Source organism: Arachis hypogaea, chromosome 10 (assembly GCF_003086295.3).
Source record: "Arachis hypogaea cultivar Tifrunner chromosome 10, arahy.Tifrunner.gnm2.J5K5, whole genome shotgun sequence".
Classification (NCBI taxonomy): Eukaryota; Viridiplantae; Streptophyta; class Magnoliopsida; order Fabales; family Fabaceae; genus Arachis; species Arachis hypogaea.
The window spans coordinates 112,663,989-112,686,284 of record NC_092045.1 but is presented as its reverse complement, the minus strand read 5'-3'; the positions used below and the strand labels follow the sequence as shown (position 1 = coordinate 112,686,284).

Genomic DNA, 22,296 nt, shown 5'->3' with positions numbered 1-22,296 from the left:
GTTTCAAACTTTGCAGAACTTTCTCCCCCAGTCTCCCTCTGAATTTGTGGACTTTCGTTTTTTCCCTTCGCCGCACTGCTTGCTAATTTTTGGACCAAATTGTCTAATTGTTCTAGCAAATTTGCAGTTTCTGGAGATTTTTTCCTTTCTGTCTCATGCGTTGACGCCCCCTCTTGACTTGAATCAGTCAATCCAAGGCTGAATGATGGCATCCCTGGATCTGTTTTAGGAACATAGGTTGCTGGCCGTGCCATCATCAACAGGGCAGCAGCGTCTTCTGCAGCTGGATGACTGCGTCATGATGTATAAGAATAAGAGTAAGAATAAGAATATACGGATGATAAGCAAAGATTGATTTTAGTCTGATGAACTTACATTTTAGTTGGAGCTGGGGGAAGCGTGGGTGTGGTTTCTTGAAGTTGTTTGGGGGGTTCAGGAGTGCTGCACAGTTACACAAAATTAATCATGGCGTAAAAAAAATTGATCAGGAACAATATATACCCAAACTGTTAGCAAATATACACCCAAACTCTAAACAAATATACATCCAATACTATTTCTTACGTTTCTGTAGTCCCTTCAATCCGTAGCATAGGGGTTGGTTCAAAATCTGTCTCAGTGGTTGTTTGGGATGCCGGCACAAAAACCTGGATCGGGACTCTAAACAAGAAAAATGAAAGGTTAACAACGTATTTGAAAATAATAAGGTTATAAGGTTGAAATATTCTTGGAAAACTCACACTGCAAGCGCTTCCGACGGTGTTTGTTCCCTCACAACCATCATATTCGAATCAGTCGGACTCAACCTAAAATACACCCAAAGAAGGTCAAAAAATACACCCGAACAATTAAAAAAGAAGACAGGCTTTGTTTTTTGAGAACTTACATACTTGCAGTTTTTGCTTTTTTTTGCTGCCTTTTTTTTGTTGAATAAAATAATAAAAGGCTTTTTTTTTCTAAAAAAATATATATAGAATTAGAAGTATAAGGTAATAGAAGAACAAAAGTAACAGTTATTTGAAAGAGAAATTACATGCTCTGTGACGGCTAGTTTACACTACTCTGTTCTGTGCGTCCTTGAGAGGAAGGATCATCACTTCCCAAGTTCACAGCCGGTAGTCTAAACAGATTTCATATTATTCAGACAAAATAAGATACAGGTATAAAATACACCCAAATGAATGCACAAGAAACAACCAACCGAATGGACAATATACACCCAACAAAACAAACGAAATATCCCAACTTAGTAAACAACATACACCCAACTTGATTCACAAAATACACCCAAATGGTTCCACAAAATACATCCAAATCATGATAACAAGATTTTATTAAATAATAAAGCTTCTTACGTTTCAGAGGACACATAGCGACCTTCTGTCGATCGCAGGTCAGCTTGGTTCTCCCTGCGAAACAAGATACAATTATTACCAAACAAAACACACCAAAATCTCAAATACACAGCCCAGCAAGACATACCCCTCTGCAGCAGATTTATCAACGTTTTCCCTTAGCCATTCATCGAGTTCGTCACTTGATATTTCATATCTCTCACTACATTCATAAAATAAGATGTTAACAAAAATAATTACGATGATAGACCGTAATATAGCTTACGAGGTACTGTACCCGTCAAAGTATTGATCTTCTTCAGGAGGTGAATCCTCCACAACAACTTTTTTCTTTTTTTGTTGTGTTCTGGGTGGAAAAAAAGAGTACCAATCAGAAATAAAAAATTAATTTTATCACAGAATATTATCCAAAGAAGTGCTTACTTTTTTGGTGTTGTTTTTGTTTTTTTCTTTTTCTTCTCCTTCTCCGCAAGTGATGATTCTTCGCTCCTATAAGTTAATAATAGACACTTCAGTTAATACATGAAATCTTTATAATGAAGCCAAAAGAGCTGTTATTGGTCTAAGTGACCCCTAACACATCAGCAGGTCACGCTTTATAGGGCTGCTTAAATTTAGAGATGCTTCACTACCACTTTATTTTGTATTTTGTGCTTTGAGTTTATGTTAGAATAATAGAGCTTGTGATTATGTTTTAGTCTTCTAGTGAATGAAATCTCTTCTTCTTGTACCTCTATGTTAATCAGAGAGAGAAAATTCTGTTGGGTGATCTCTTTGTGTGTAAGCTACTAGCATGATAATTTATAGATATTTAATTTGAAGATATCAAACTAGTCTTTATCTTGTATTTGTTTTATTTATATACCATGTGGAACATAGGCCGATGTAGGTCTTGCAATGGGTATACAAGGCTCACAAATTGCAAAAGAAAGCTCTGATATCATACTTATGGATGACAACTTCGCTTCAATTTTGAAGGTGAGGCATGCTTGCTTATTTATCTAACTTTTTATTTCACAGAATTTTGTTTTCAATGAATTACACATATTTATCATTTACTTCTTGAAAGGCTATTTGTGGAATTAGTAGATGTGAATGTAGGTAATATTTTTCAATAGAAAACGATTGATTAAATCCCTATAATGGTCTCTCAGATTCATAGCTTTCGCCAATTTGATCCTTGAGATCTCATTTGCACTGTTATGGTTCTCAAGATTGAGCTTTGGGCACTGTAGTGGTCCCTCGACTCCTTTCCAGCATTGACTCAGTGATGAGCTGGCACTGTCAGTGCCGGAAAAGAGTCGAGGAACCATTATGATTCTCAGGAGCTCAATCTCTGGTATCACAATAGTGCAATTGAGATCTCAGGAACCAAATTAGTGAAAGTCGTAAATTTGAGGAACAACTATAGGGATTTAGTCCAAACCGATTAGTTGGGGGTTTATATTAAACACTAGTATAAGGAAGGAGCATTGTATAGTTTTCAATTATTTACGTAAGCTAACAAAGAATTGATCTTTAGAGCATAACTGATAAACAAATTTTGAATTGTTTTTATTATGTAGGTTGTGAAATGGGGTCGATGTATATATGCTAACCTACGGAAATTTATCCAATTTAATCTTACAATAAGTGTGGCAGCTCTTCTTATAAATGTTGTTGCTACACTCTCTTCTAGTGATATCCCACTAAATGCTGTGCAGGTTTGCTGCAGTCTTACTATGACTTTTTCTTTTTTTGGGTTGGACTATCAATTTATTATGCCAATATCTTTATACATCTTGTTGCTTCTCTCTAAAGCTTCTATCGGTAAATCTTATCATGGATACTCTAGGAGCGCTAGCATTGGCAACTGAACAACCAACGAATCTCCTGATGAATCTACCTCCAGTAGGCCGAAGGTTAGAAATTTCATTTTTCTGATTCTGTCTTTTTTCTTATGACAATGACATCTGTGGTATTCTAGTTGTTGATGTTACATATTATAGTTCCTTCACGCATCAATTAGGAATAATTAGTTTCTTCCTTATTAGACATTGTAATGATGAAGAATGATTATATATACACAGATAGATACGGAGAGATATATAGTGACTGATTTAATGATTGATTTTTGGTTAAATTTTTACTTCAATAATGTATATAAAAAACACAAACTAAGACTCGAGCATTCACATACAGATATACTGATTGCTTCTTGTACATAAGAGCCTAGGGTTCTTAGTCATCTACTATCAAAATCATTGGCTGCTGTATCAATTGGATATCAAGAATGCCTTTCTTCATGGAAACCGTGATGAGAAAGTATACATGGAGCAATCACCTGGGTTTGTTGCTCATAAGGAGTCAGGATTGGTTTGCAAGTTGAAATGCTCTCTTTCTGAGCTAAAATAATCCCTTGAGTGGTTAAACAAAGTCAGCTTTGTTGTTCGAGGATTGGGTATGAAAGGAGAGAATATGATCACTCCATGTTTTATCAACACAACTTATATGGGCAATGCATATATTTGGTTGTTTATGTAGATGATATAGTCATAACTGGTAATAATCATGAAAGCATAACTCAGTTGAAGAAACATCTATTTCATCACTTTCAGACTAAGGATTTTGGAAAATTCAAATACTTCCTTGGTATTAAGGTGGCTCAAAGTAAGCATTGTTCACAAGATGCTTAATCTTTGTGATGCTTAGTAGATCTCTCATTAATTGCTTTTAGTATAACAGTTTTAACCCGTGAAAGTAGAAATAGCCAAATCTTCCATGCCGCATCCATGAATTATCTTTTTATGCCTTTAAGGCAGTTTTCATGATATAATTCCATTTGAATAAAAAACTTATGTTTTTCATCTTTACTATTACTAAAAGCCTTTGAGTTTTCTTTTCACTTATGGTGCATGAGTCTTCTTTAAAGTATAATATATATATATATATATATATATATATATATATATATATATATATATATATGATGGTTATCAGTGACTTAGAAAAGAGGGATTGAATCTAGACCTCTTTTTACTTTGCTTGCTTTTACTTCAAATTGGATGGAACTTAGAAAATATGTTAAGTATGCTTTTGTTAAGAACTCAGGAGACATTTTTATTTTGTTTCTTGTCAATTGAGAAGCCAAAATAAAAGTGTATGGGAGCAGAGTTGCAGTGACGTCTTGTTGGATAGTATAAGTATGAGACAATTTTATTTTGTCTCTTAGAGAATAATACTAGAATCAGAACAGAGAAGGAAGAGTGACAGCCATATATCCTGGTTCAGCCACCATGTGCAATATGACCTACATCCAGTCTCTCCCACAACAATGGAGGAATTTTCACTATCTTTCAATAATTACAAACACCAATTTTCTTATGATTCAACTCAATCCTATCTGGGACAAACCCAGCTTCTACCCAAGCTAGATTTGACTAGGTTCACTCCTTAGATTTTCAACCGCTAAGTGCTCACCCAACTTAGTAAGGGAATCCTCTCAGGATCATGAAAACAAAAACAGAAAAAAGTACAAAGGATTTCTGAAATAAATATTTGGCTTTTCTCCAAGTCTAACTCTCTTTGCCTTTTTTCTCAATGGCTTTTTCTTAATTTCTCATATTAATGTCTTTTTCTATTGAAACAAAGAAAGATAAAATAGAAAAACTGAATATTCAATAAAGAAACATGAAGGAGAAGAAGGTATAGCTTTGTAAGCTATGGAAACCCAAACTTTGTGCTCTCACTCCTTGAATCAACCTTTGGCCATTTACCCATTTAATAGAGGAGTAAAGTTTTCAGAACTTGAAACTTGGCTTCAGCAACTTTGATTTCGTTCTCTCCCAATATTAGCAGCAGCAGCGGTGTCGAAGAGAGATAGAGTAGCAGCAGTGATTGAACCATACATGAATCCATACCTATCATCTTCCCTTTCATCCTTTTTCAAATTTCTTCAAGGATCTGAGCTATTCATTTGTGCTTTGGCTCCAAGTTTCTTTCTCAACCGTTGATATGTAGCAAAGCTCTATAATATTTAACTTCTTTATCTTTCCAGTTTGGTGCATGCAAAGAGGAGGTTTCTTCAACAATTTTCAATGAAGCACAAAGAAGGAAAGATTTTCCTAATGTAGCCTTCGGATGTGATCTTTGCTAGAAGCCCTAGCTTCTTTGACTTTCTTCTTTTTGCTTGATTTTGGTAACCCACTTTTTTATCCTTGATTTGAACTCTAATCATAGTTCCATATCTTCAACAATTTGATCAAAAGTTTAAAATCAGAGCTATAAACACTATTTTTGGAGCACAAAATATCAACTTCAGTCAAACAGATCAAACCAAATAATTAATGATTTGCATCCGTCAAATGGTATCATCAGCAAAAAAGGCAATAAAAACATATAGTAGAACCAACAAATGAATTAAACAACCTAACAATTCATAATTTATCAATTCATTTTTATAACTTACTCCCCATTTTGTTATTTAGAAAAAGTAGTGTCACCTGCACAAAAGTTTTGTTAGGCCACGAAAGCAATGTAGCAATTCAGATAGTTCAGAGTTAAGTGTCTACAACTATTACAGTTATCCAAAAATTAAAATTGTTCAAAGACCAGAATCAGAAAAATTGTTTCTTAGAAAGCAGCAGCATCAACAAGGAGCTAGACATCAGATCCCTCATCCTTAGTTCTCAGAAAATTTTCTTCTTGCTCAGACATTACTTGTTCATCTTCCAAAAAATCTATGTATTTTAAAAGCACTTCAATTCGGCTTTGAGACTTTCTAAAAGAATTCTCATTTTGTATAGCATGTTTCCTAGCTTGTTGGCTTGAGTTGATCATGTATTTGGTAAGGTTCACAAATTCCTGTAAGACATTATTCACGATGTCGTTCACCAAGTACTTGTGGGAGGATGATGTCATGGTAGCTGATGAAGGAGGGATACTTTTGTCTTCTTCCTCCATAACCGTATTCTTGGTAGCCTTAGTACCTTTTTCTTTTCATTGCTTGACTGTACCACCGTCCTTAAGAGATAAAATTCTGTTCTCTTGGGTCTCATTGTTTAGATCAACACCAAAGTACTCAAAGATGCAAATTAAAAATATGCCATATGGTAGAGAAACGTTTTTGTCACTTTTGATACAATCATACATATGGTGCATCATCAAATATGCAAAAGAAATTTCAGTTTTATTGATGATGACGTAGAGAACTAAGGTGTCACAAAGAGTCATGATAGGAGCCATATCGTCGGTTAGGAATTTCTTAGGAATAAAAATTGCGTTGCAAGTATAGCCCCAACCGACAAAGCGACTTCCGGTCAAAGTTTAAAGTAAAGAGTGTCACAATTCAATTCAAATAGTCGGGAGTGTTACTTCTTGAGTCGTCTTCCCACAGAACTAGCAATTACGAGCACACAATTTTGGTTGCGAAAGTGGGGGTTTCCAAGCATAGAACGGAAGTTAAAGGAATTAAGGGTCAATAGCTCAAACAATGAATTAATAGGAACCAATAATAACAAGCAAGCAAGAGAATAATAGTAAGTTAGTAACTAAGCAATAATAGCGTAAATAATGAACTAATAATGAATCAAAGAACAATTTAATACTAAATAGGAGAAAACAAGATCAAAACTAGTGAAAATATGGTTCAATGCATAAACGGGACCTTGACTTGGGGTTGGGGGATTAAGGAATCATTTCCTTGTCATAACCACAACTATGGCAATTACAATGAGTTAGTCTCACTTAATCAACCCTTAATATCGAGAGTAAGTCAAGTGAGCATAATTGTCCTTAATCTACAAATCCTAGCTAACTAACTAATTAACTTCGTAAAAAGCTAGCGTTAGTAGAAACAAGAGCAACTAACAGCCCAAAATCACCACTAAATGTCAGACATTATGACTCTAGTATCCTATGTATTCATTTTTCAAGCCAAGGAGTGAAAATCTACTCTATATTCAAAATTGACATTTTCTCAAACACTTGATGGGCATAATAACAAAATATAGTGAAATTGTAAAAATACTTGAAACTATAACCAATTAATGAATAAAATCAACAATGGTAACTCAAACAAACATGTAATAACCAATAAACATCAATTTCATTAACAAGAACTCAAAGATTTAAAAGGTATATATATATATATTAAAAGTGTAACTTTAACTATAAGAAAGTGTAACAAAAGTAATATAATCAAAGAGAAAATTGAGTATTATTTACAATGGAGGCAAGTTAGAATCTAAGATCAAAATGAAAAAATATAAACTTCTAATATAAACCCTAATTAAACCCTAAGGGAGTTGAGAGAAAATCTAAAAAAAAAACTAAACTAAAACTTCATAAAACTATCTAATATGGTGTATGTACGGTATGGTATGTTGCCCCCTTGATACCCCTTCAATTTCAACTTTAGATCTTCCAAAATTGGGCCAAAGGGCCCCCAAATTTGTGAGCCATGTGATTTTTTAAGTGAGTCACGCGTCAGGACTTGTGCGTACGCACAGGAAGTTGTGCATATGCACACATTAGTGTGCTCTTCTCCTTTATTTCTTCTTGTGTTCTCTCATTTTGCATGCTTTTCTTCCACTTCTACTAAGTCATTCCTGCCTATTTGACCTGAAATCACTCAACAAAATATATCAAGGCATCGAATGGAATAAAAGTGGAATTAAATTGATCAATTAAGGCACAAAAAAGCATGTTTTCACATTTAGGTATAATTTAGAGAGAAGTCACAAAAGTATGCTATTTAAGTGGATAAATGCAAGTTTATATGATGAAATCCACTCAATTCAAGCTAGAATTTACCATCAAATATGGACTCATCAATTCTCCCACACTTAAACAAAAGCATGTCCTTATGCTAATCACAATCAAAGGAGAAGGATACATGGACAAGCAACTTATTGAATGAACCTACCTATATGCATGCAACTATGCTAAATGCTATCTACTTCTATCTATACTATGATTTTTTATTGATTTGGCAAAATAAGCAAACAATTTCCAATTAAGCAAAACAGACAATTAGAGCTAAAACGAGAGAATATTACAATGCAATTACAATCCAAAGAATCAATTTGGATTTTTCGAAAGTGATGAAGCAACTTGCAACAAATCACACAATAAGAGGTGAAGAAGACATATAATTGAGCAATCGAACCCCTCACCGGATGTGTATACACTCTAATCCCTCAGTGTTTAGGGTTTAATCATTCAATTCTCCTCTAATTATGCTTTCTATGATTTGCTATTCATCTAACAATCAACAAGTACTTGATGCATGTATGCAGATATCATGAGGTCTTTAGAGGGTTGTAATGTGGTTATGGTTAAGGTAGGATAAATATGGTCAAGTGGACTAATAGATTGAATCTTTAATTAGCTAAGTATCCCACCCAACCTATATCAACCTACTCACTAAAAATGCATTCTAACTACCCATCACTTTCTTTTTACACACATTCATGCATTGGTTCTCATCTAATCTACATATGCATTCCTTATTCATGTTTTCTTTTCTTTGGAGAAACTTTTGTCCCCTTTTTGTTATTATTTTTTCATGTTATTTTATTTTTTTCTATTTTTTTTCTATGACAAATGCATATGGTTAAAGCAAATTGACACATGAATGTGCATTCAAATTTTTCAATGAATACCCAAAATAAACTTTTTATTCACTACTAATGTTTTTTCACAATTCCTACCTCCACACTTGAATGACACACACACACCTCAACACAAGCTAATCAAAGACGCAATTCAAGGTCATTTATGGTTTTTTGCTTAGGGTTAGTGATGTGGTAACAATTAAAACAAAAGGAGATTAAAAAGATCAAAAGTGATTCACAACTGTAGATACAAGGGTATGGCTATATGGGTTAGTAAGCTTTAATTCAAAAATGACCTCAATAATTCTAAATGCATTCAAACATCAAATATCAGAAATAAAGAATTAAGCAAATCTAAGATTACAATCATAGAAGGAGCATAGCATACAATGAATAAAGATTGTGGTTAGAATGTGCAACCACACATTAAAAGTCCAACAACTCACAAGGTTGTTTGTTCTATCTCTTTTCTATGCTCCACAAAACATAGTAGCTAAAAACAAAATATCCACAAAACATAGTAGCTAAAAACAAAATATAGTGCAAAGTGTTCAGAAAGAGAGATTTACGCCCCAAAATTGTGAATCCTCCCCCACACTTAATCGTTGTACGGTCCTCCGTGCATGCACGCAATCCAGGGGACAGGAAGCTAAGAAGCTCTACCTTCAGTTGGTGGATGCGGGGGCTCGGGCTACTGGTATACAATCATGTCCAAAATAGGCTCGGCCTCTTTGTCCTCATCATCCTCCTCCTTTACTACCGGCTCAGGTGAAGCAGCAGGAACTAGGCCAGGATTTCTTCCCTCGAGCTTCGCCGCCAACCAGTCAAAACGCCTTGCATTGAGGCGCTCATTACAGCAGACTTCTTGTAGGAGCTCCTGGACCATCTCATATAGAGACCGAGCAGAAGATATAGGTGCTGATGAGGATGGTGGTCCTGATGATGATGCTGACTCGGATGTCTTTCCCTTCCTGGTTGTCTTCTTTGCTGACTCCTCTCATTCCCAAAATGAGAGAAACCGGTGGCCACTCGAGATCCTGAACATAACATCATTTGGCCTCCTCTCTACTCTAGCTATTGTGGAAAATCCATAACCAACAATGGAAAGGAAATGTTAAACTTCTGTTTCTGGTTCACCTTCCACATTGACTCACGAATCAAAGGCAAGATAGCTATCTTCTTACCCTCCAGAATAGCCCAAAGAAGCATAGCAACACGGACTCGGATGTGGGTGGAGTATGTGCTAGGCAACAGATAATCAGCTACTATCAGTTGCCATATCCTCGCCTCGGGAGTGAGATTAGAGCATTGCAATGTTGATGGGGATAGCTTTTTTCCCTTTACTGTACTCTTAATGGGCCTCAGGATGGCTAATCTTCTTTTTAAAATAGGATCCAAAGGGATCTTGCCCTTAATCACATCGGCCTTAATCTTCTGATAGGCATCTCAGCTAGGCGAAATGTGAGGAATCTTCAGGAGAGCTTCAAAGGCTTGATTAGAAGTATCCAATCGCTTCCCTCGGAGGAATATCGTCTCTACTTCCCAAGCCAAGAGATTTTTTTATAGAATTCTCTCACCGTTTATTCATTGATCTCCATTGGATCTTGCTCAAGAAATCCCCATTGAAAGAAGGCAATTCTCTCATGGATGGCATCTACATACTTTTCTGGTATATTAAGCTTTTGCTCCCAATGTATGGCTTTTTGCTCAAGCTTTATATACTGAAGTTGGGCCTTCTCATTGGTGAAAGTATCCAGTTTATCGCTTCGGTGATCTAAAGGACAAGGAATGATGCCTCGAGGGATCAAGGATGATGTAGCCGGTTCTTTGTCTTTGCGGCACATCCTGAAAAAGGAGCAAAAGAATAGAATTCAAAATCATAAGGTAAGTGGCATAAGAAGACATAAAAGGAACAAATACAATTTAAACAAATAAAAAACACTTAATTGAGGAAACGTGCATAAGAGTGTGTTTTAATAAAAGACAATGTATGTATTCTAAATAGTGCACAATTAGAAGACACACATTGATCGGATAAAATGGTAACCACATAATCAGAAACTAAAGCCCAAGTTTCTTAATTAAGTGGCTTCAGTTGCAAGTTACATGATAAGCAAAGATTTAAGCACAAGCAATGATTAGTGGATTTCTTATATGTTTTTTCATTGCATTTTCATATTATTTTTAGTTAGATTTTATTAATTTCAGTAAGTTTTAGTGCAAATTTCACTTTTTGAATGCTACTTTGAGTTTTTGTGTTTTTTCTATGATTTTAGGTGATTTTTGTGCAAAATTAGCAAGATTGGCAAAGTCTTGTTCAGATATGAAGAAAGAATAGCAGATGTTGTCAAGTCTTGACCTCAATGCATTCCAACAAGCATTTTTTGAGCTACAGAGGTCCAATTGAAGCGCTCACAATGATGTTAGAAAGCTAACCTCTAAAGCTTTTCAGAAATATATAATAGTTTATACTTCTTTTCCAGATCACTGCCCATAACTGGCATTAAACGTTCACATCTGGAGTTCAACACCCCAAAGGGAGCAAGCCCAACGTTGAACGCCCAGCGCCACCAAGGGACCAAGGGAGCATGAGTTCACCCCCTAGCTGGCATTCAACGCCCAAACTCCAAGTTGAACGCCAGGCTTGGATGAAGCACAATACCAAAGTGGGCCCAAAGTGGATTTTTAGCACTCCTTGGTTTATGCAGTCTTATCTTTGTAATTTTAAATTTAAATTAACATCTTTTAGGGTTAGCATCTCCTATATATAAAGGAGATCACTTGGGTTTATATATCAATTTGTATCATACTTTACATCTAAGTTTTCTCTGTAAATTATGAGCAACTAAACCTTTTAGGTTAAGGTTAGGAGCTCTGCTGATTCCTATGGATTAATATGATTACTTCTCTATTTTAATATATGTTTGATTCTATTCTATGATGCATTATTCGTTCTTCATCTAACGAATCTGGGGTGGAACGAGAGTATGACCCCTTATTCTACATGAGCTCTTGTGAGTCCTGACCCGAATAGTATTGAGCTATAAGCTGGAAGGTGCATCACATAAACCAATAACTCATCTGGGTTAATTGAGATAAGTGACATATAATCTCGTTAGTACTGGGTGATGAGGTTTCTGTGGCACTAAGGCTAGAATATTGAGCTTTATTCTTTGATCAGGAAGATCTGACCTTGTATGTGGCGTTTTGAGTTGGATCATCAGAGATTGAATTGCGTGAGCTTCACCCTCATTCAGATCGAATGACCATTAGCACTGGCGTTTAATGTGGATTAGAGGAGATTAATGACCATTAGCCTTGACTTTAATCACTTATAGCCTTGCCATGGAATGAATCATTCATTGTTAAAGTAGTTAGTAAGAAGTACTAATCCGGAAGGATAAGCATCTCCGAGGCCTTAACTAATTCTTCACCATTGTTTCTACACCAATTAAGTACTCCTTTCGTTATTATTCTGTTTTATGCATTTACAACAACAACAACTCTCTTTTCTATTCGTTTGACTAAGATCTGCAGGATAACTAGTGCTTGCTCAATCCAACAATCCTCGTGGGATCGACCCTCACTCACCTGAGGTATTACTTGGACGACCTGGTGCACTTGCCAGTTCAGTTGTGCGAGTTCTAATTTCACCCACCAAGCAAGCTTAAGCAAACACAACAAAAAGGGAATTGAATTATTTAAGAAAATGGATATTGAAGTTGTGTAAATGAGTACGCAAGGTTTTATAAGGTAGCACAACAAACAATAACCAATTCAATCAAGGAAGAGACCATTTATTCATCCCAAACAATAAATTAATCACATGAGCAAAGTACTTGGTTTGAAGCAAGATAATTTTTTTGTTAACACCATGTCAATTTGATTCAACAACTTCAAAACATCAAAGAACAAGCACTTTATTATGTGATTGTAATGATTTAAAAATCATGATGAACAAAGAAGTCAATTCAATTCATTAAGTTCAATGCACTTATTAAGAAATTCATCCACTATGCAACAACGCATGAATGTTCAATCATTTGGGTGTTTGCAAGTTAAACCATTGAATAAATGCATTGCCAAACTCAATTTCAAACATCATCAATATCACCTCAAAATTGCACAATTCACTAAAAATTTGCCAAATAAGAATAAAGTTTAAGACATATGGTGGCCACAACATATGAATCAAACATAAATTTTACCCAGGCAATATGACAAAAACTTGGCGTGCAGTGTGCATATTCAACAAATTTGAGCCAAATTCATGTAACATACAACCCAATAATCAGCAAACAACACTCGCAATTCAAGTAACGTACAATCAACCAATCTAAACCTAATATACTTACTAAAATCAAATACTAAGATGCAACTTAAACTACGAAAAAAAAACGAACAAGAATAAGAACCTCAATAATTAAGAGATGAAGTGGCACTTGGATACTGCCACTGCCAGAGTCACGGCGAGATGGGCTTTGCCAGAAAAGAGCAAAGCAAATTCGGTTGTTGAGGCTAGGAGCAGAGCTTGAAGGTGAGAGAAAACAAAGAGAGAGAGAGAGAGAGAGAGAGAGAGAGAGAGAGAGAGAGAGAGAGAGAGCGAGCGACGGTGGTCCAATGATCACCAGCGGCAGTGGGGTCGCCGATCAGATATAGTTGAAAGGGGTGGTGAATGGTGGTGTGGATTTGGTGATAAGGGTTGAAGAAGAAAGAAGAAGGGTAAGGCGGTATATGGCACGATAGGTTTTTTTTTCTCGAATTCATGCCTAATTTAATGCGTGTGCGTACGCACACAGGTCCGTCCATACGCAAGCTAGGGGAAAAACACAGGGTGTGCCCATGCACCCGGCAGGGGATTGAGGAGTTTTTTTTTTTGGGAAAAAGGTCATATGTCCGTGTGCACAGACATGGCAGGGAGGCTGCAGAGGGGGTCGCGTACACAACCGTATATGCATAACGCGAAGATCAATGGAATTGGGGTATGTGTGTGTACGCACAAAACTCTGTTTTCACGAAATTTTAAAGGCTCTAAGGCCATCAAACAAGACATCCAACATAATTTTTGAATTCCAAAACATAAAACTAAAATTCAATCAAACTAAGCTTAAAATCAAACTAAACCTAAGCTAGCTAAGAGAAGAAAAATTCAATGAACAAAAAGTACAAGCAAAGAGAAGTTAGAAAGATGTTACCATGGTGGGGTGTCTCCCACCTAGCACTTTGGTTTAACGTTCTCAAGTTGGACGGGCATGATTTCAATGATCCACTCTTGGGGCATCTCCAAGGAGGAAAATCTCCAACTCCTTGGTATGCTTAGCTTTTTCCTCCTTCAATGGGGAGATATGCTCCTTGTCTTTTTGATTGGTAGGCAATGGTTGAGCTTCTTCATCTTCTTTGCTCAATCCTTTTATGTTCAAGCTCTTGTTGACAATCACTTCCGCATCTTTTCTGGAATGAGCCTCGATCACCTTCTCTTCAATAAGATCATAACCAAAAATAGAATATACCTCATGTGGTTGTTTCATGGTTCCTTCCAATGTAAGCTTCATCACTTTTTCTTCGGCTTCAAACGAATAAGCTCTCGAAAATGCATCTAACTTGAACCGGGATGTCTTCAAGAGCAGTCTTTCAAGTAAGATGTAAGATGGCCTCTATCCGAGTCAATTGGAGGTATTTCCAAAATATGGAAGTCCACTGGAAATAACAATTCTTGAATGTTCACCAACACATTTTCTGCAATACCCACAACCGACACTATGCTCTTATCCGCCAACACGAATCTAGCTCCAGACTGCCTCAATGGTGCAAAGTTCAACTTTTCATAAATGAAAAGTGGCATAATACTCACACATGCTCCCAAGTCACACATACAATCCATGAATTTCATTATCCCAATCACACAAGTTACCAAACAAGGACTGGGATCACTATACTTTTTTGGAATGAGAAAAGAGATAGAATTGCTCACCAGACTCTTCCCTAGCTCACCAATTTTCTCTTTGTGAGTACAAATATCCTTGAGAAATTTGGCATATTTCGGAATTTGTTGGATGGCTTGAAAAAGGGAAACAGTGACCTCCACATTCTTGAAAATTTGTACCACCTTAGAATCAAGTTCCTCATGCTTCTTAGCTTTCTTGACCACCGATGGAAAAGGTATTGGTGTGGGCTCCTCTAAGGGATTTTTCCTCTTCAGTTCCTTGGACTTCAATAAGTCCTCTTCTCCTCTTGCAATATCTTTCGTCTCATCTTCACCCAACTCCACCTCCTCCTCAACTTCTTCATTTTGTACCTCCTTCCTCACAAGTATAGGCTTAGGACCAACCTTCTCCAACATTGTACCACTCCTTAGGGTGATTACATTAATGCTTTTCTTGGAGTTTGGTTGAGGTTGAGAGGGTAGGCCACTAGAGGTAGATGGTTAAGAGGTGTTGTGATTGTTGGAAGGAGGTAGAGTCAAACAGGACAAGGCTTTAGCAATAGTTGACATATAGGTTTCTTGTTTCTTGTGGAACTCTCATTGCTCTTGGATGAAGGTTTAAAGTGTATCATTCATATGGGATTGGTTTGAAGAAGAGGATTGGCTATTTTGGTGAAAGATAAGTCTAGTGTGTGGTGGTTGATATCTTAATTGAGGTGGAAATTGATATGTTATTTAGGGGTGTGATTGTTGGTTTGATTGTGAGTTGGGTAGGCTTTGTGGTTGGTATGATTGATGGTGGGGTTGAGGTGGTTGATGGTAGGCTTGTTGGCTTTGGGATGGTTGATAATAATAAGCTTGTTGAGGTTGGAAAGGGTGATTTTGAGAAGGTTGTTACCATCTTTGATTGGAGTTGTCTCTCCACCCTTAACCTTGGTTGCCTCCATATTGGTATGACCATTGATTGCTTTGATTGAAATTGGACCTTTGTGGATAAGGATTTGCCACCGCCAATGTGTTATCTTCTTGAATTTGGGGACACTCATCGGTGTAGTGGCTATTGCAAGCACAAATATCACAAGGTCTAGGAGGTCCTTCAATCCTAGGAGGTTGAGGTTAAGCAAGTAACATTGGTGGAATTTGTTGACTTTGGGAGATTTGTCTAAACAAAACGGTCATTTCACTGAGTGTCTTGGTCAAGATAGCATCACTGGAGGGAGAAACTTCACTTAAAGACTTTGGTTGGGTGTTTCTTGCCCTTAAATGTTGAGTTGAATCTGCCAAATCCGTAATGACTTTCCATGCTTCTTCTGCGGTCTTGTGCTTTATGAGAGATCCTCCACTTGAGGCATCAATAAGAAGCTTATCTTGAGGGATTAAACCCTGACAAAAGTAGCTAATGTGCACTAAATCATCTATGTGGTGGTAAGGACAAGACTCCAATAACTTCTTAAATCTTTTACAATACTCCTAAAGTGTCTCTCCATCTCTTTGCATAATGCATGAAATTTTTTTCCTCAAACGATCCATCTTTTGAGGTGGAAAGAATTTTTCAAGGAATTCTTTTCTTAACAATTCTCAATTAGTTATTACCTCATCCAGTTGGGTGTAGAACCACTCCTTTGCTTTTCCCTCTAGAGAGAAAGAAAAAGCAAAGACCATCACAACTATCTCATCCGAGCCATGTCTCCTAGCAATCGAGCATACAACTTGAAAGTCTTTCAAGTGCTTGAGATGATCATCACCCGGTAAACCATGATATTTTGGAAGCAAGTTGATCAACCCCGTCTTAAGTTCAAAGTTAGCATATAGATCTGGGTAACGAACTTATAATGGTTGCAAGGTGATGTCCGGAGCTCCCGCTTCCTTAAGAGTGACTCTCCGAGGTGGTGCCACCATGTTCTCATCACCTAATTCACTCACAGGGATTTCAGTACTTCCAACAGAAGAATACAAGGTTCTCTCGTTAAATGGAGAATGAGAATCACAGTTAGAAAGTGATGGTGAATCGGGTTGCTCTTTGAGAGAATCCGATTCACTATGCACAAATGCTAACCGGCACCGAGTTTGCCTAAGATAAGTTAAAGTCCTTTCTATCTCAGGATCAAAAGGGGCCAAGCTCGGTCTGGAAGTGACCGTGTTATTCAACTGGGAAATCATAGAAATCATGCAATTATCAAAACCAAACAAGAGTAAGGAAGTAACCAAAAAGCAAGCTAACAATTAACAACCACAAAAAACTTACCAAAACAAGGGAACTAGCTACCAATTAGTGTCAAGTGACAAACAAAAAGCAAATATTCACACTATTCACATATTCACAACAACAAAAAAATGGCACTCAATTGCATAAGTTCCTCGGCAACGGTGCCAAAAACTTGACGGGAGCCGTATCGTCGGTTAGGAATTTCTTAGGAATAAAAATCGTATTGCACGTATAGCTCCAACTGACAAAGTGACTTCCGGTCAAAGTTTAAAGTAAAGAGTGTCACAATTCGATTCAAATAGCTGGGAGTTTTACTTCCCAGGTTGTCTTCCCATGGAACTAGCAATTACGAACACACAAGTTTGGTTGTGAAAGTGGGACTTTCCAAGGATAGAACAGGAATTAAAGGAATTAAAGGGTCAATAGCTCAAACAATAAATTAATAGGAACCAATAATAACAAGCAAGAAAGTGAATAATAGTAACTAAGCAATAATAGCGCAAATAATGAACTAATAATAATGAATCAAAGAACAATTTAATGCTAAATAGGAGAAAACAAGATCAAAACTAGTGAAAATGTGGTTCAATGCATAAACAAGACCTTGGCTTGGAGTTGGGGATTAAGGAATCATTTCCTTGTCATAACCACAACTATGGCATTACAATGAGTTAATCTCACTTAGTCAATCCTTAACATCGAGAGTAAATCAAGTGAGCATAATTGTCCTTAATCCACAAATCCTAGCTAACTTACTAATTAACTTAGTAAAAAGCTAACGTTAATGGAAACAAGAGCAACTAACAACCCAAAATCACCACTAAATGTTGGACATTATGACTCTAGTATCTTATGTATCCATTTTCCAAGCCAAGGAGTGGAAATCTACTCCATATTCAAAATTGACATTTTCACAAACACTTGGTGGATATAATAACAAAATATAGTGAAATTGTAAAAATACTTGAAACTATAACCAATCAATAAATAAAATCAACAATGGTAACTCAAACAAACATGTAATAACCAATAAACATCAATTTCATCAACAAGAACTTAAAGATTCAAAAGGTATATATATATTAAAAGTGTAACTTTAACTATAAGAAAGTGTAACAAAAGTAATATAATTAAAGAGAAAATTGAGTATTACTTACAATGGAGGCAAGCTAGAATCCAAGATCAAAATGGAAAAAGTAAACTTCTAATATAAACCTTAATTAAACCCTAAGAGAATTGAGAGAAAATCCTAAGAAAAACTAAACTAAAACTTCCTAAAACTATCTATTATGGTGTATGTATGTTATGGTATGTTGCCCCTTGATACCCCTTCAATTTCAGCTTTAGATCTTCCGAAATTGGGCAAAAGAGCCCCCAAATTCGCGAGCCACATGACTTTTTAAGTGAGTCACACGTCAAGACTTGTGCGTACGCACAAATTAGTGTGCTCTTCTCCTTTGTTTCTTCATGTGTTCTTTCATTTTGCATGCTTTTCTTCCACTTCTACCAAGCCATTCCTGCCTATTTGACCTGAAATCACTCAACAAAAAATATCAAGGCATCGAATGGAATAAAAGTGGAATTAAATTGATCAATTAAGGCACAAAAAAGTATGTTTTCACATTTAGGTAAAATTTAGAGAGAAGTCACACAGTATGCTATTTAAGTGGATAAATGTGAGTTTATTTGATGAAATTCACTCAATTCAAGGTAAAATTTACCATCAAATATGGACTCATCAAGTCACTTGCTGATAAAAACCACTTTGAGGCAAGAGAATGTGGGTAATAATACGGTGTAGTTGGATTTTGACAGGACCTAGGGCTCGATGGTTGGGGGTGACACCATCCATGAGAGAAATATTTTCACATATGTTTGCCAACACATCCTTATGTGAAATGCCCAGATCATTATCCCACTTTCTAGAGATGTAGGCATTGATGCCAACATCATAATAATCAAGGACTTCATCAATGGATTCTTTATTTAAATGAATTTCTTGGCCTTTTACATATGAGTGAATAGATTCCTCATGATAGTATATATTAGTATAGAATTATTTAACCAAATCAGGATAAATAGGTTTTCTAATTTCAAACAATTTATTTCAGTCCAAATAGACAATATTTTCAACAAAGTCCATTCCTTTGGCTAAAGCCTTCAAATCAGCCACATATGAAGAACACAGATATCTTTTGAAACAATTTCTCTATGAGATTCAAAGTTCATGCTTGAAGAAAAATGAAGTACGTCATAGTGAAAATGTGGAAGGTTATTGAAATGGGATTTGAAACCTATAGGGTCAAGATTTGTAGGTTCTTTTACAAAGTTAAGAAAAAGGTCTTTGGTTATCTTTTGAAGGGCAACTAGACAATGCAGAATGTCCTTGAGGACGAAATGAGGAGCGAGAAGGAGGAGACAATAGAGGTTTTTCTTCGTTCATGGGCTTCTTTCCTTTGGTGAAGTTTGCACTAGAAGTGCCTTCTGGTGGCGCCGTTGATCCCCTTCGCAAAGTGGTCTTCATCCGTACCATGGGTTCTGGAACTGGAGAGGAGTGTGAGGAGGAATGAGAGTGTATGTGGATATGAGTGTGTGATTGGCCTTTTGGAGGAGGATTTCATGGAGCATGATAAGAACCAATGCTTCTTTGAGTAACAACTTTCTTTCTCATTTTTATGAAAGAGCAATGAATGAGGTTATAGGAGTGTGGTGCGCAAAATTAGAATTCGCAAAACTGAACTGGCAAGTACACCAGGTCGTCCAAGTAATACCTCAAGTGAGTGAGGGTCGATCCCATGAGGATTGTTGGATTGAGCAAGCAATGATTATCCTGCAGATCTTAGTCAGACGAATAGAAAAGAGAGTTGTTGTTGTAAATGCATAAAACAGAATAATAACGAAAGTAGTACTGAATTGGTGTAGAAATAATGGTGAGGAATCAGTTAAGGCCTCGGAGATGCTTATCCTTCTGGATTAGTACTTCTTACTGACTACTTTAACAATGAATTATTCATTCCATGGCAAGGCTGTAAGTGATTAAAGCCAGGACTAATAGTCATTAATCTTCTCTAATCCATATCAAACGCCAGTGCTAATGGTCATTCAATCTGAACGAGGGTGAAGCTCACGCAATTCAATCTCTGATGATCCAATTCAAAATGCCACAGACAAGGTCAAATCTTCCGGATCGAAGAATGAAGCTCAATGTTCTAGCCTTACCACCACAGAAACCTCATCACCCAGTACTAACAAGATTATATGTCACTTATCCCAATTAGCCCAGATGAGTTATTGGTCTAGGTGATGCACCTTCAAGCTTATAGCTCAATACTATCCGGGTTAGGACTGGCAAGAGCTCATGTAGAATAAGGGGTTATACTCTCGTTCCACCCCAGATTCATTAGATGAAGAACGAATAACGCATCATAGAATAGAATTAAACATATATTAAAATAGAGAAGTAATCATATTAATCCATAGGAATCAGCAGAGCTCCTAACCTTAACCTAGGGAGTTTAGTTGCTCATAATTTACAGAGAAAACTTAGATGTAAAGTATGATACAAGTTGATATATAAACCTAAGTGATCTCCTCTATATATAGGAGATGTTAACCCTAAAAGATGTTAATTTAAATTTAAAAGTACAAAGATAAGACTGCATAAACTAAGGAGTGCTAAAAATTCACTTTGGACCCACTTTGGTCTTGTGCTTTGTCCAAGCCTGGCATTCAACTCGGAGTTTGGGCATTGAATGCCAGCTAGGGGAGTGAACTCGTGATCCTTGGTCCCTTGGTGGCGTTGAACGCCAGCTTTGGGCGTTCAATGCTGGGCTTGCTCCCTTTGGGGCATTGAACTCCAGATATGGATGTTCAACGCCAATTATGGGCAGTAATATGGAAGAGAAGTATAGACTATTATATATTTCTGGAAAGCTCTGGAAGTCAGCTTTCCAACGCTATTAAGAACGCATCAATTAAAACTCTGTAGCTCAAGAAATGCTTGTTGGAATTCACGGAGGTCAAGACTTGACAACATCTGCTATCCTTTCTTCAGCTCTGAACAAGACTTTGCCAATCTTGCTAATTTTGCCGAAAACTCACCTAAAATCATAGGAAAAATACAAAAACTCAAAGTAGCATCCAAAAAGTGAAATTTGCACTAAAACTTACTAAAATTAATAAAATCTAACTAAAAAAATATGAAAATGCAATGAAAAAGTGTTTAAGAAATCCACTTATCACAACACCAAACTTAAACTGTTGCTTGCCCTCAAGCAACTAAAAATAAGTAAGGACTTAAAGAAGAGTAAAATACATAAGGTCTCAGAGTTGTCAGTGAAGCTCAGTTCTAATTACTGAATGGGGCTGTTAACACTTTATTTCTAAACAACTTTGGCATCTCATTTTCCATTGAAACTTAGAAATATTGACATCCCTTGGAACTAGAATCCGGATGATATTATTGGTTCTCTTCTTTTAGTTTTTCTTGATTCTCGAACACAACTTCTTTTTGGTGATTTGCACCTTTGAGCCCAGCCGTGACTCTAAGCGTTTTGTTTTCAATTATTACCACCTGATACATAAACGACACAGGCACTTAACTGAGGGAACCCTTTGGATTCAAATTTAGCTTTGCTTAAATTCCTAAACAGTGGTGCCCATAGTTCTTAAGCGTACTCTTTAGCTTTGGATCACGACTTTAACTGCTTAGTCTCAAGCTTTTTACTTGACACCTTCACACCACAAGCATTTAGTTAGGGATAGCAACTCATTTGAGCTTTTTAGGCCAATTTTGACCCTCCTAACCATTGATGCTCAAAGCCTTGGATCCTTTCTCTTTTGAATTTTCTTTTGAGCTTTCTTTTTTTTTCTTCTCTTTTTATTTTTTTTCTTTTTGCTGCTTTTTCTTACTTCAAGAATCAATATTTTTTATTTTTTAGATAGCCAATAATACTTCTCTAAATTCACTGTTCTTCAAGAGCCAACATACTTAACTTCAATATCAAATATGCACTGTTAATTCATATATCCAGAAAATAAAGATAGGACCACCACGTCTTAAGTATTTAGAATAACTCATGATATATCTTAAAACCTTGTGCTTTCTACTATTTTCTTTTCAATAAATTTTTCTTTTAAGCATTGATGAGGGATACATAAGATATCTTATAGCAAAATAAAGAAAAGAAAATAGTACTGAAAAAGAACAAAATACTA

General features: G+C 36.3%; 1 protein-coding gene across 1 annotated transcript in view; it reads left to right on the top strand.

The window, feature by feature from the left end:
- Window positions 1–1,793: 1,793 nt before the first annotated feature.
- LOC112716677 (calcium-transporting ATPase 8, plasma membrane-type-like) overlaps window positions 1,794–22,296 on the top strand; it is a 72,869-nt gene continuing 52,366 nt past the window's right edge. Inside the window, exons 1-3 of the mRNA XM_029289810.2 lie at window positions 1,794–2,333; window positions 2,921–3,058; window positions 3,156–3,256. Of these exons, the coding sequence (XP_029145643.2) occupies window positions 2,253–2,333; window positions 2,921–3,058; window positions 3,156–3,256 (320 nt within the window). The 5' untranslated portion in view covers window positions 1,794–2,252. The remainder of the gene's footprint in view (window positions 2,334–2,920; window positions 3,059–3,155; window positions 3,257–22,296) is intronic.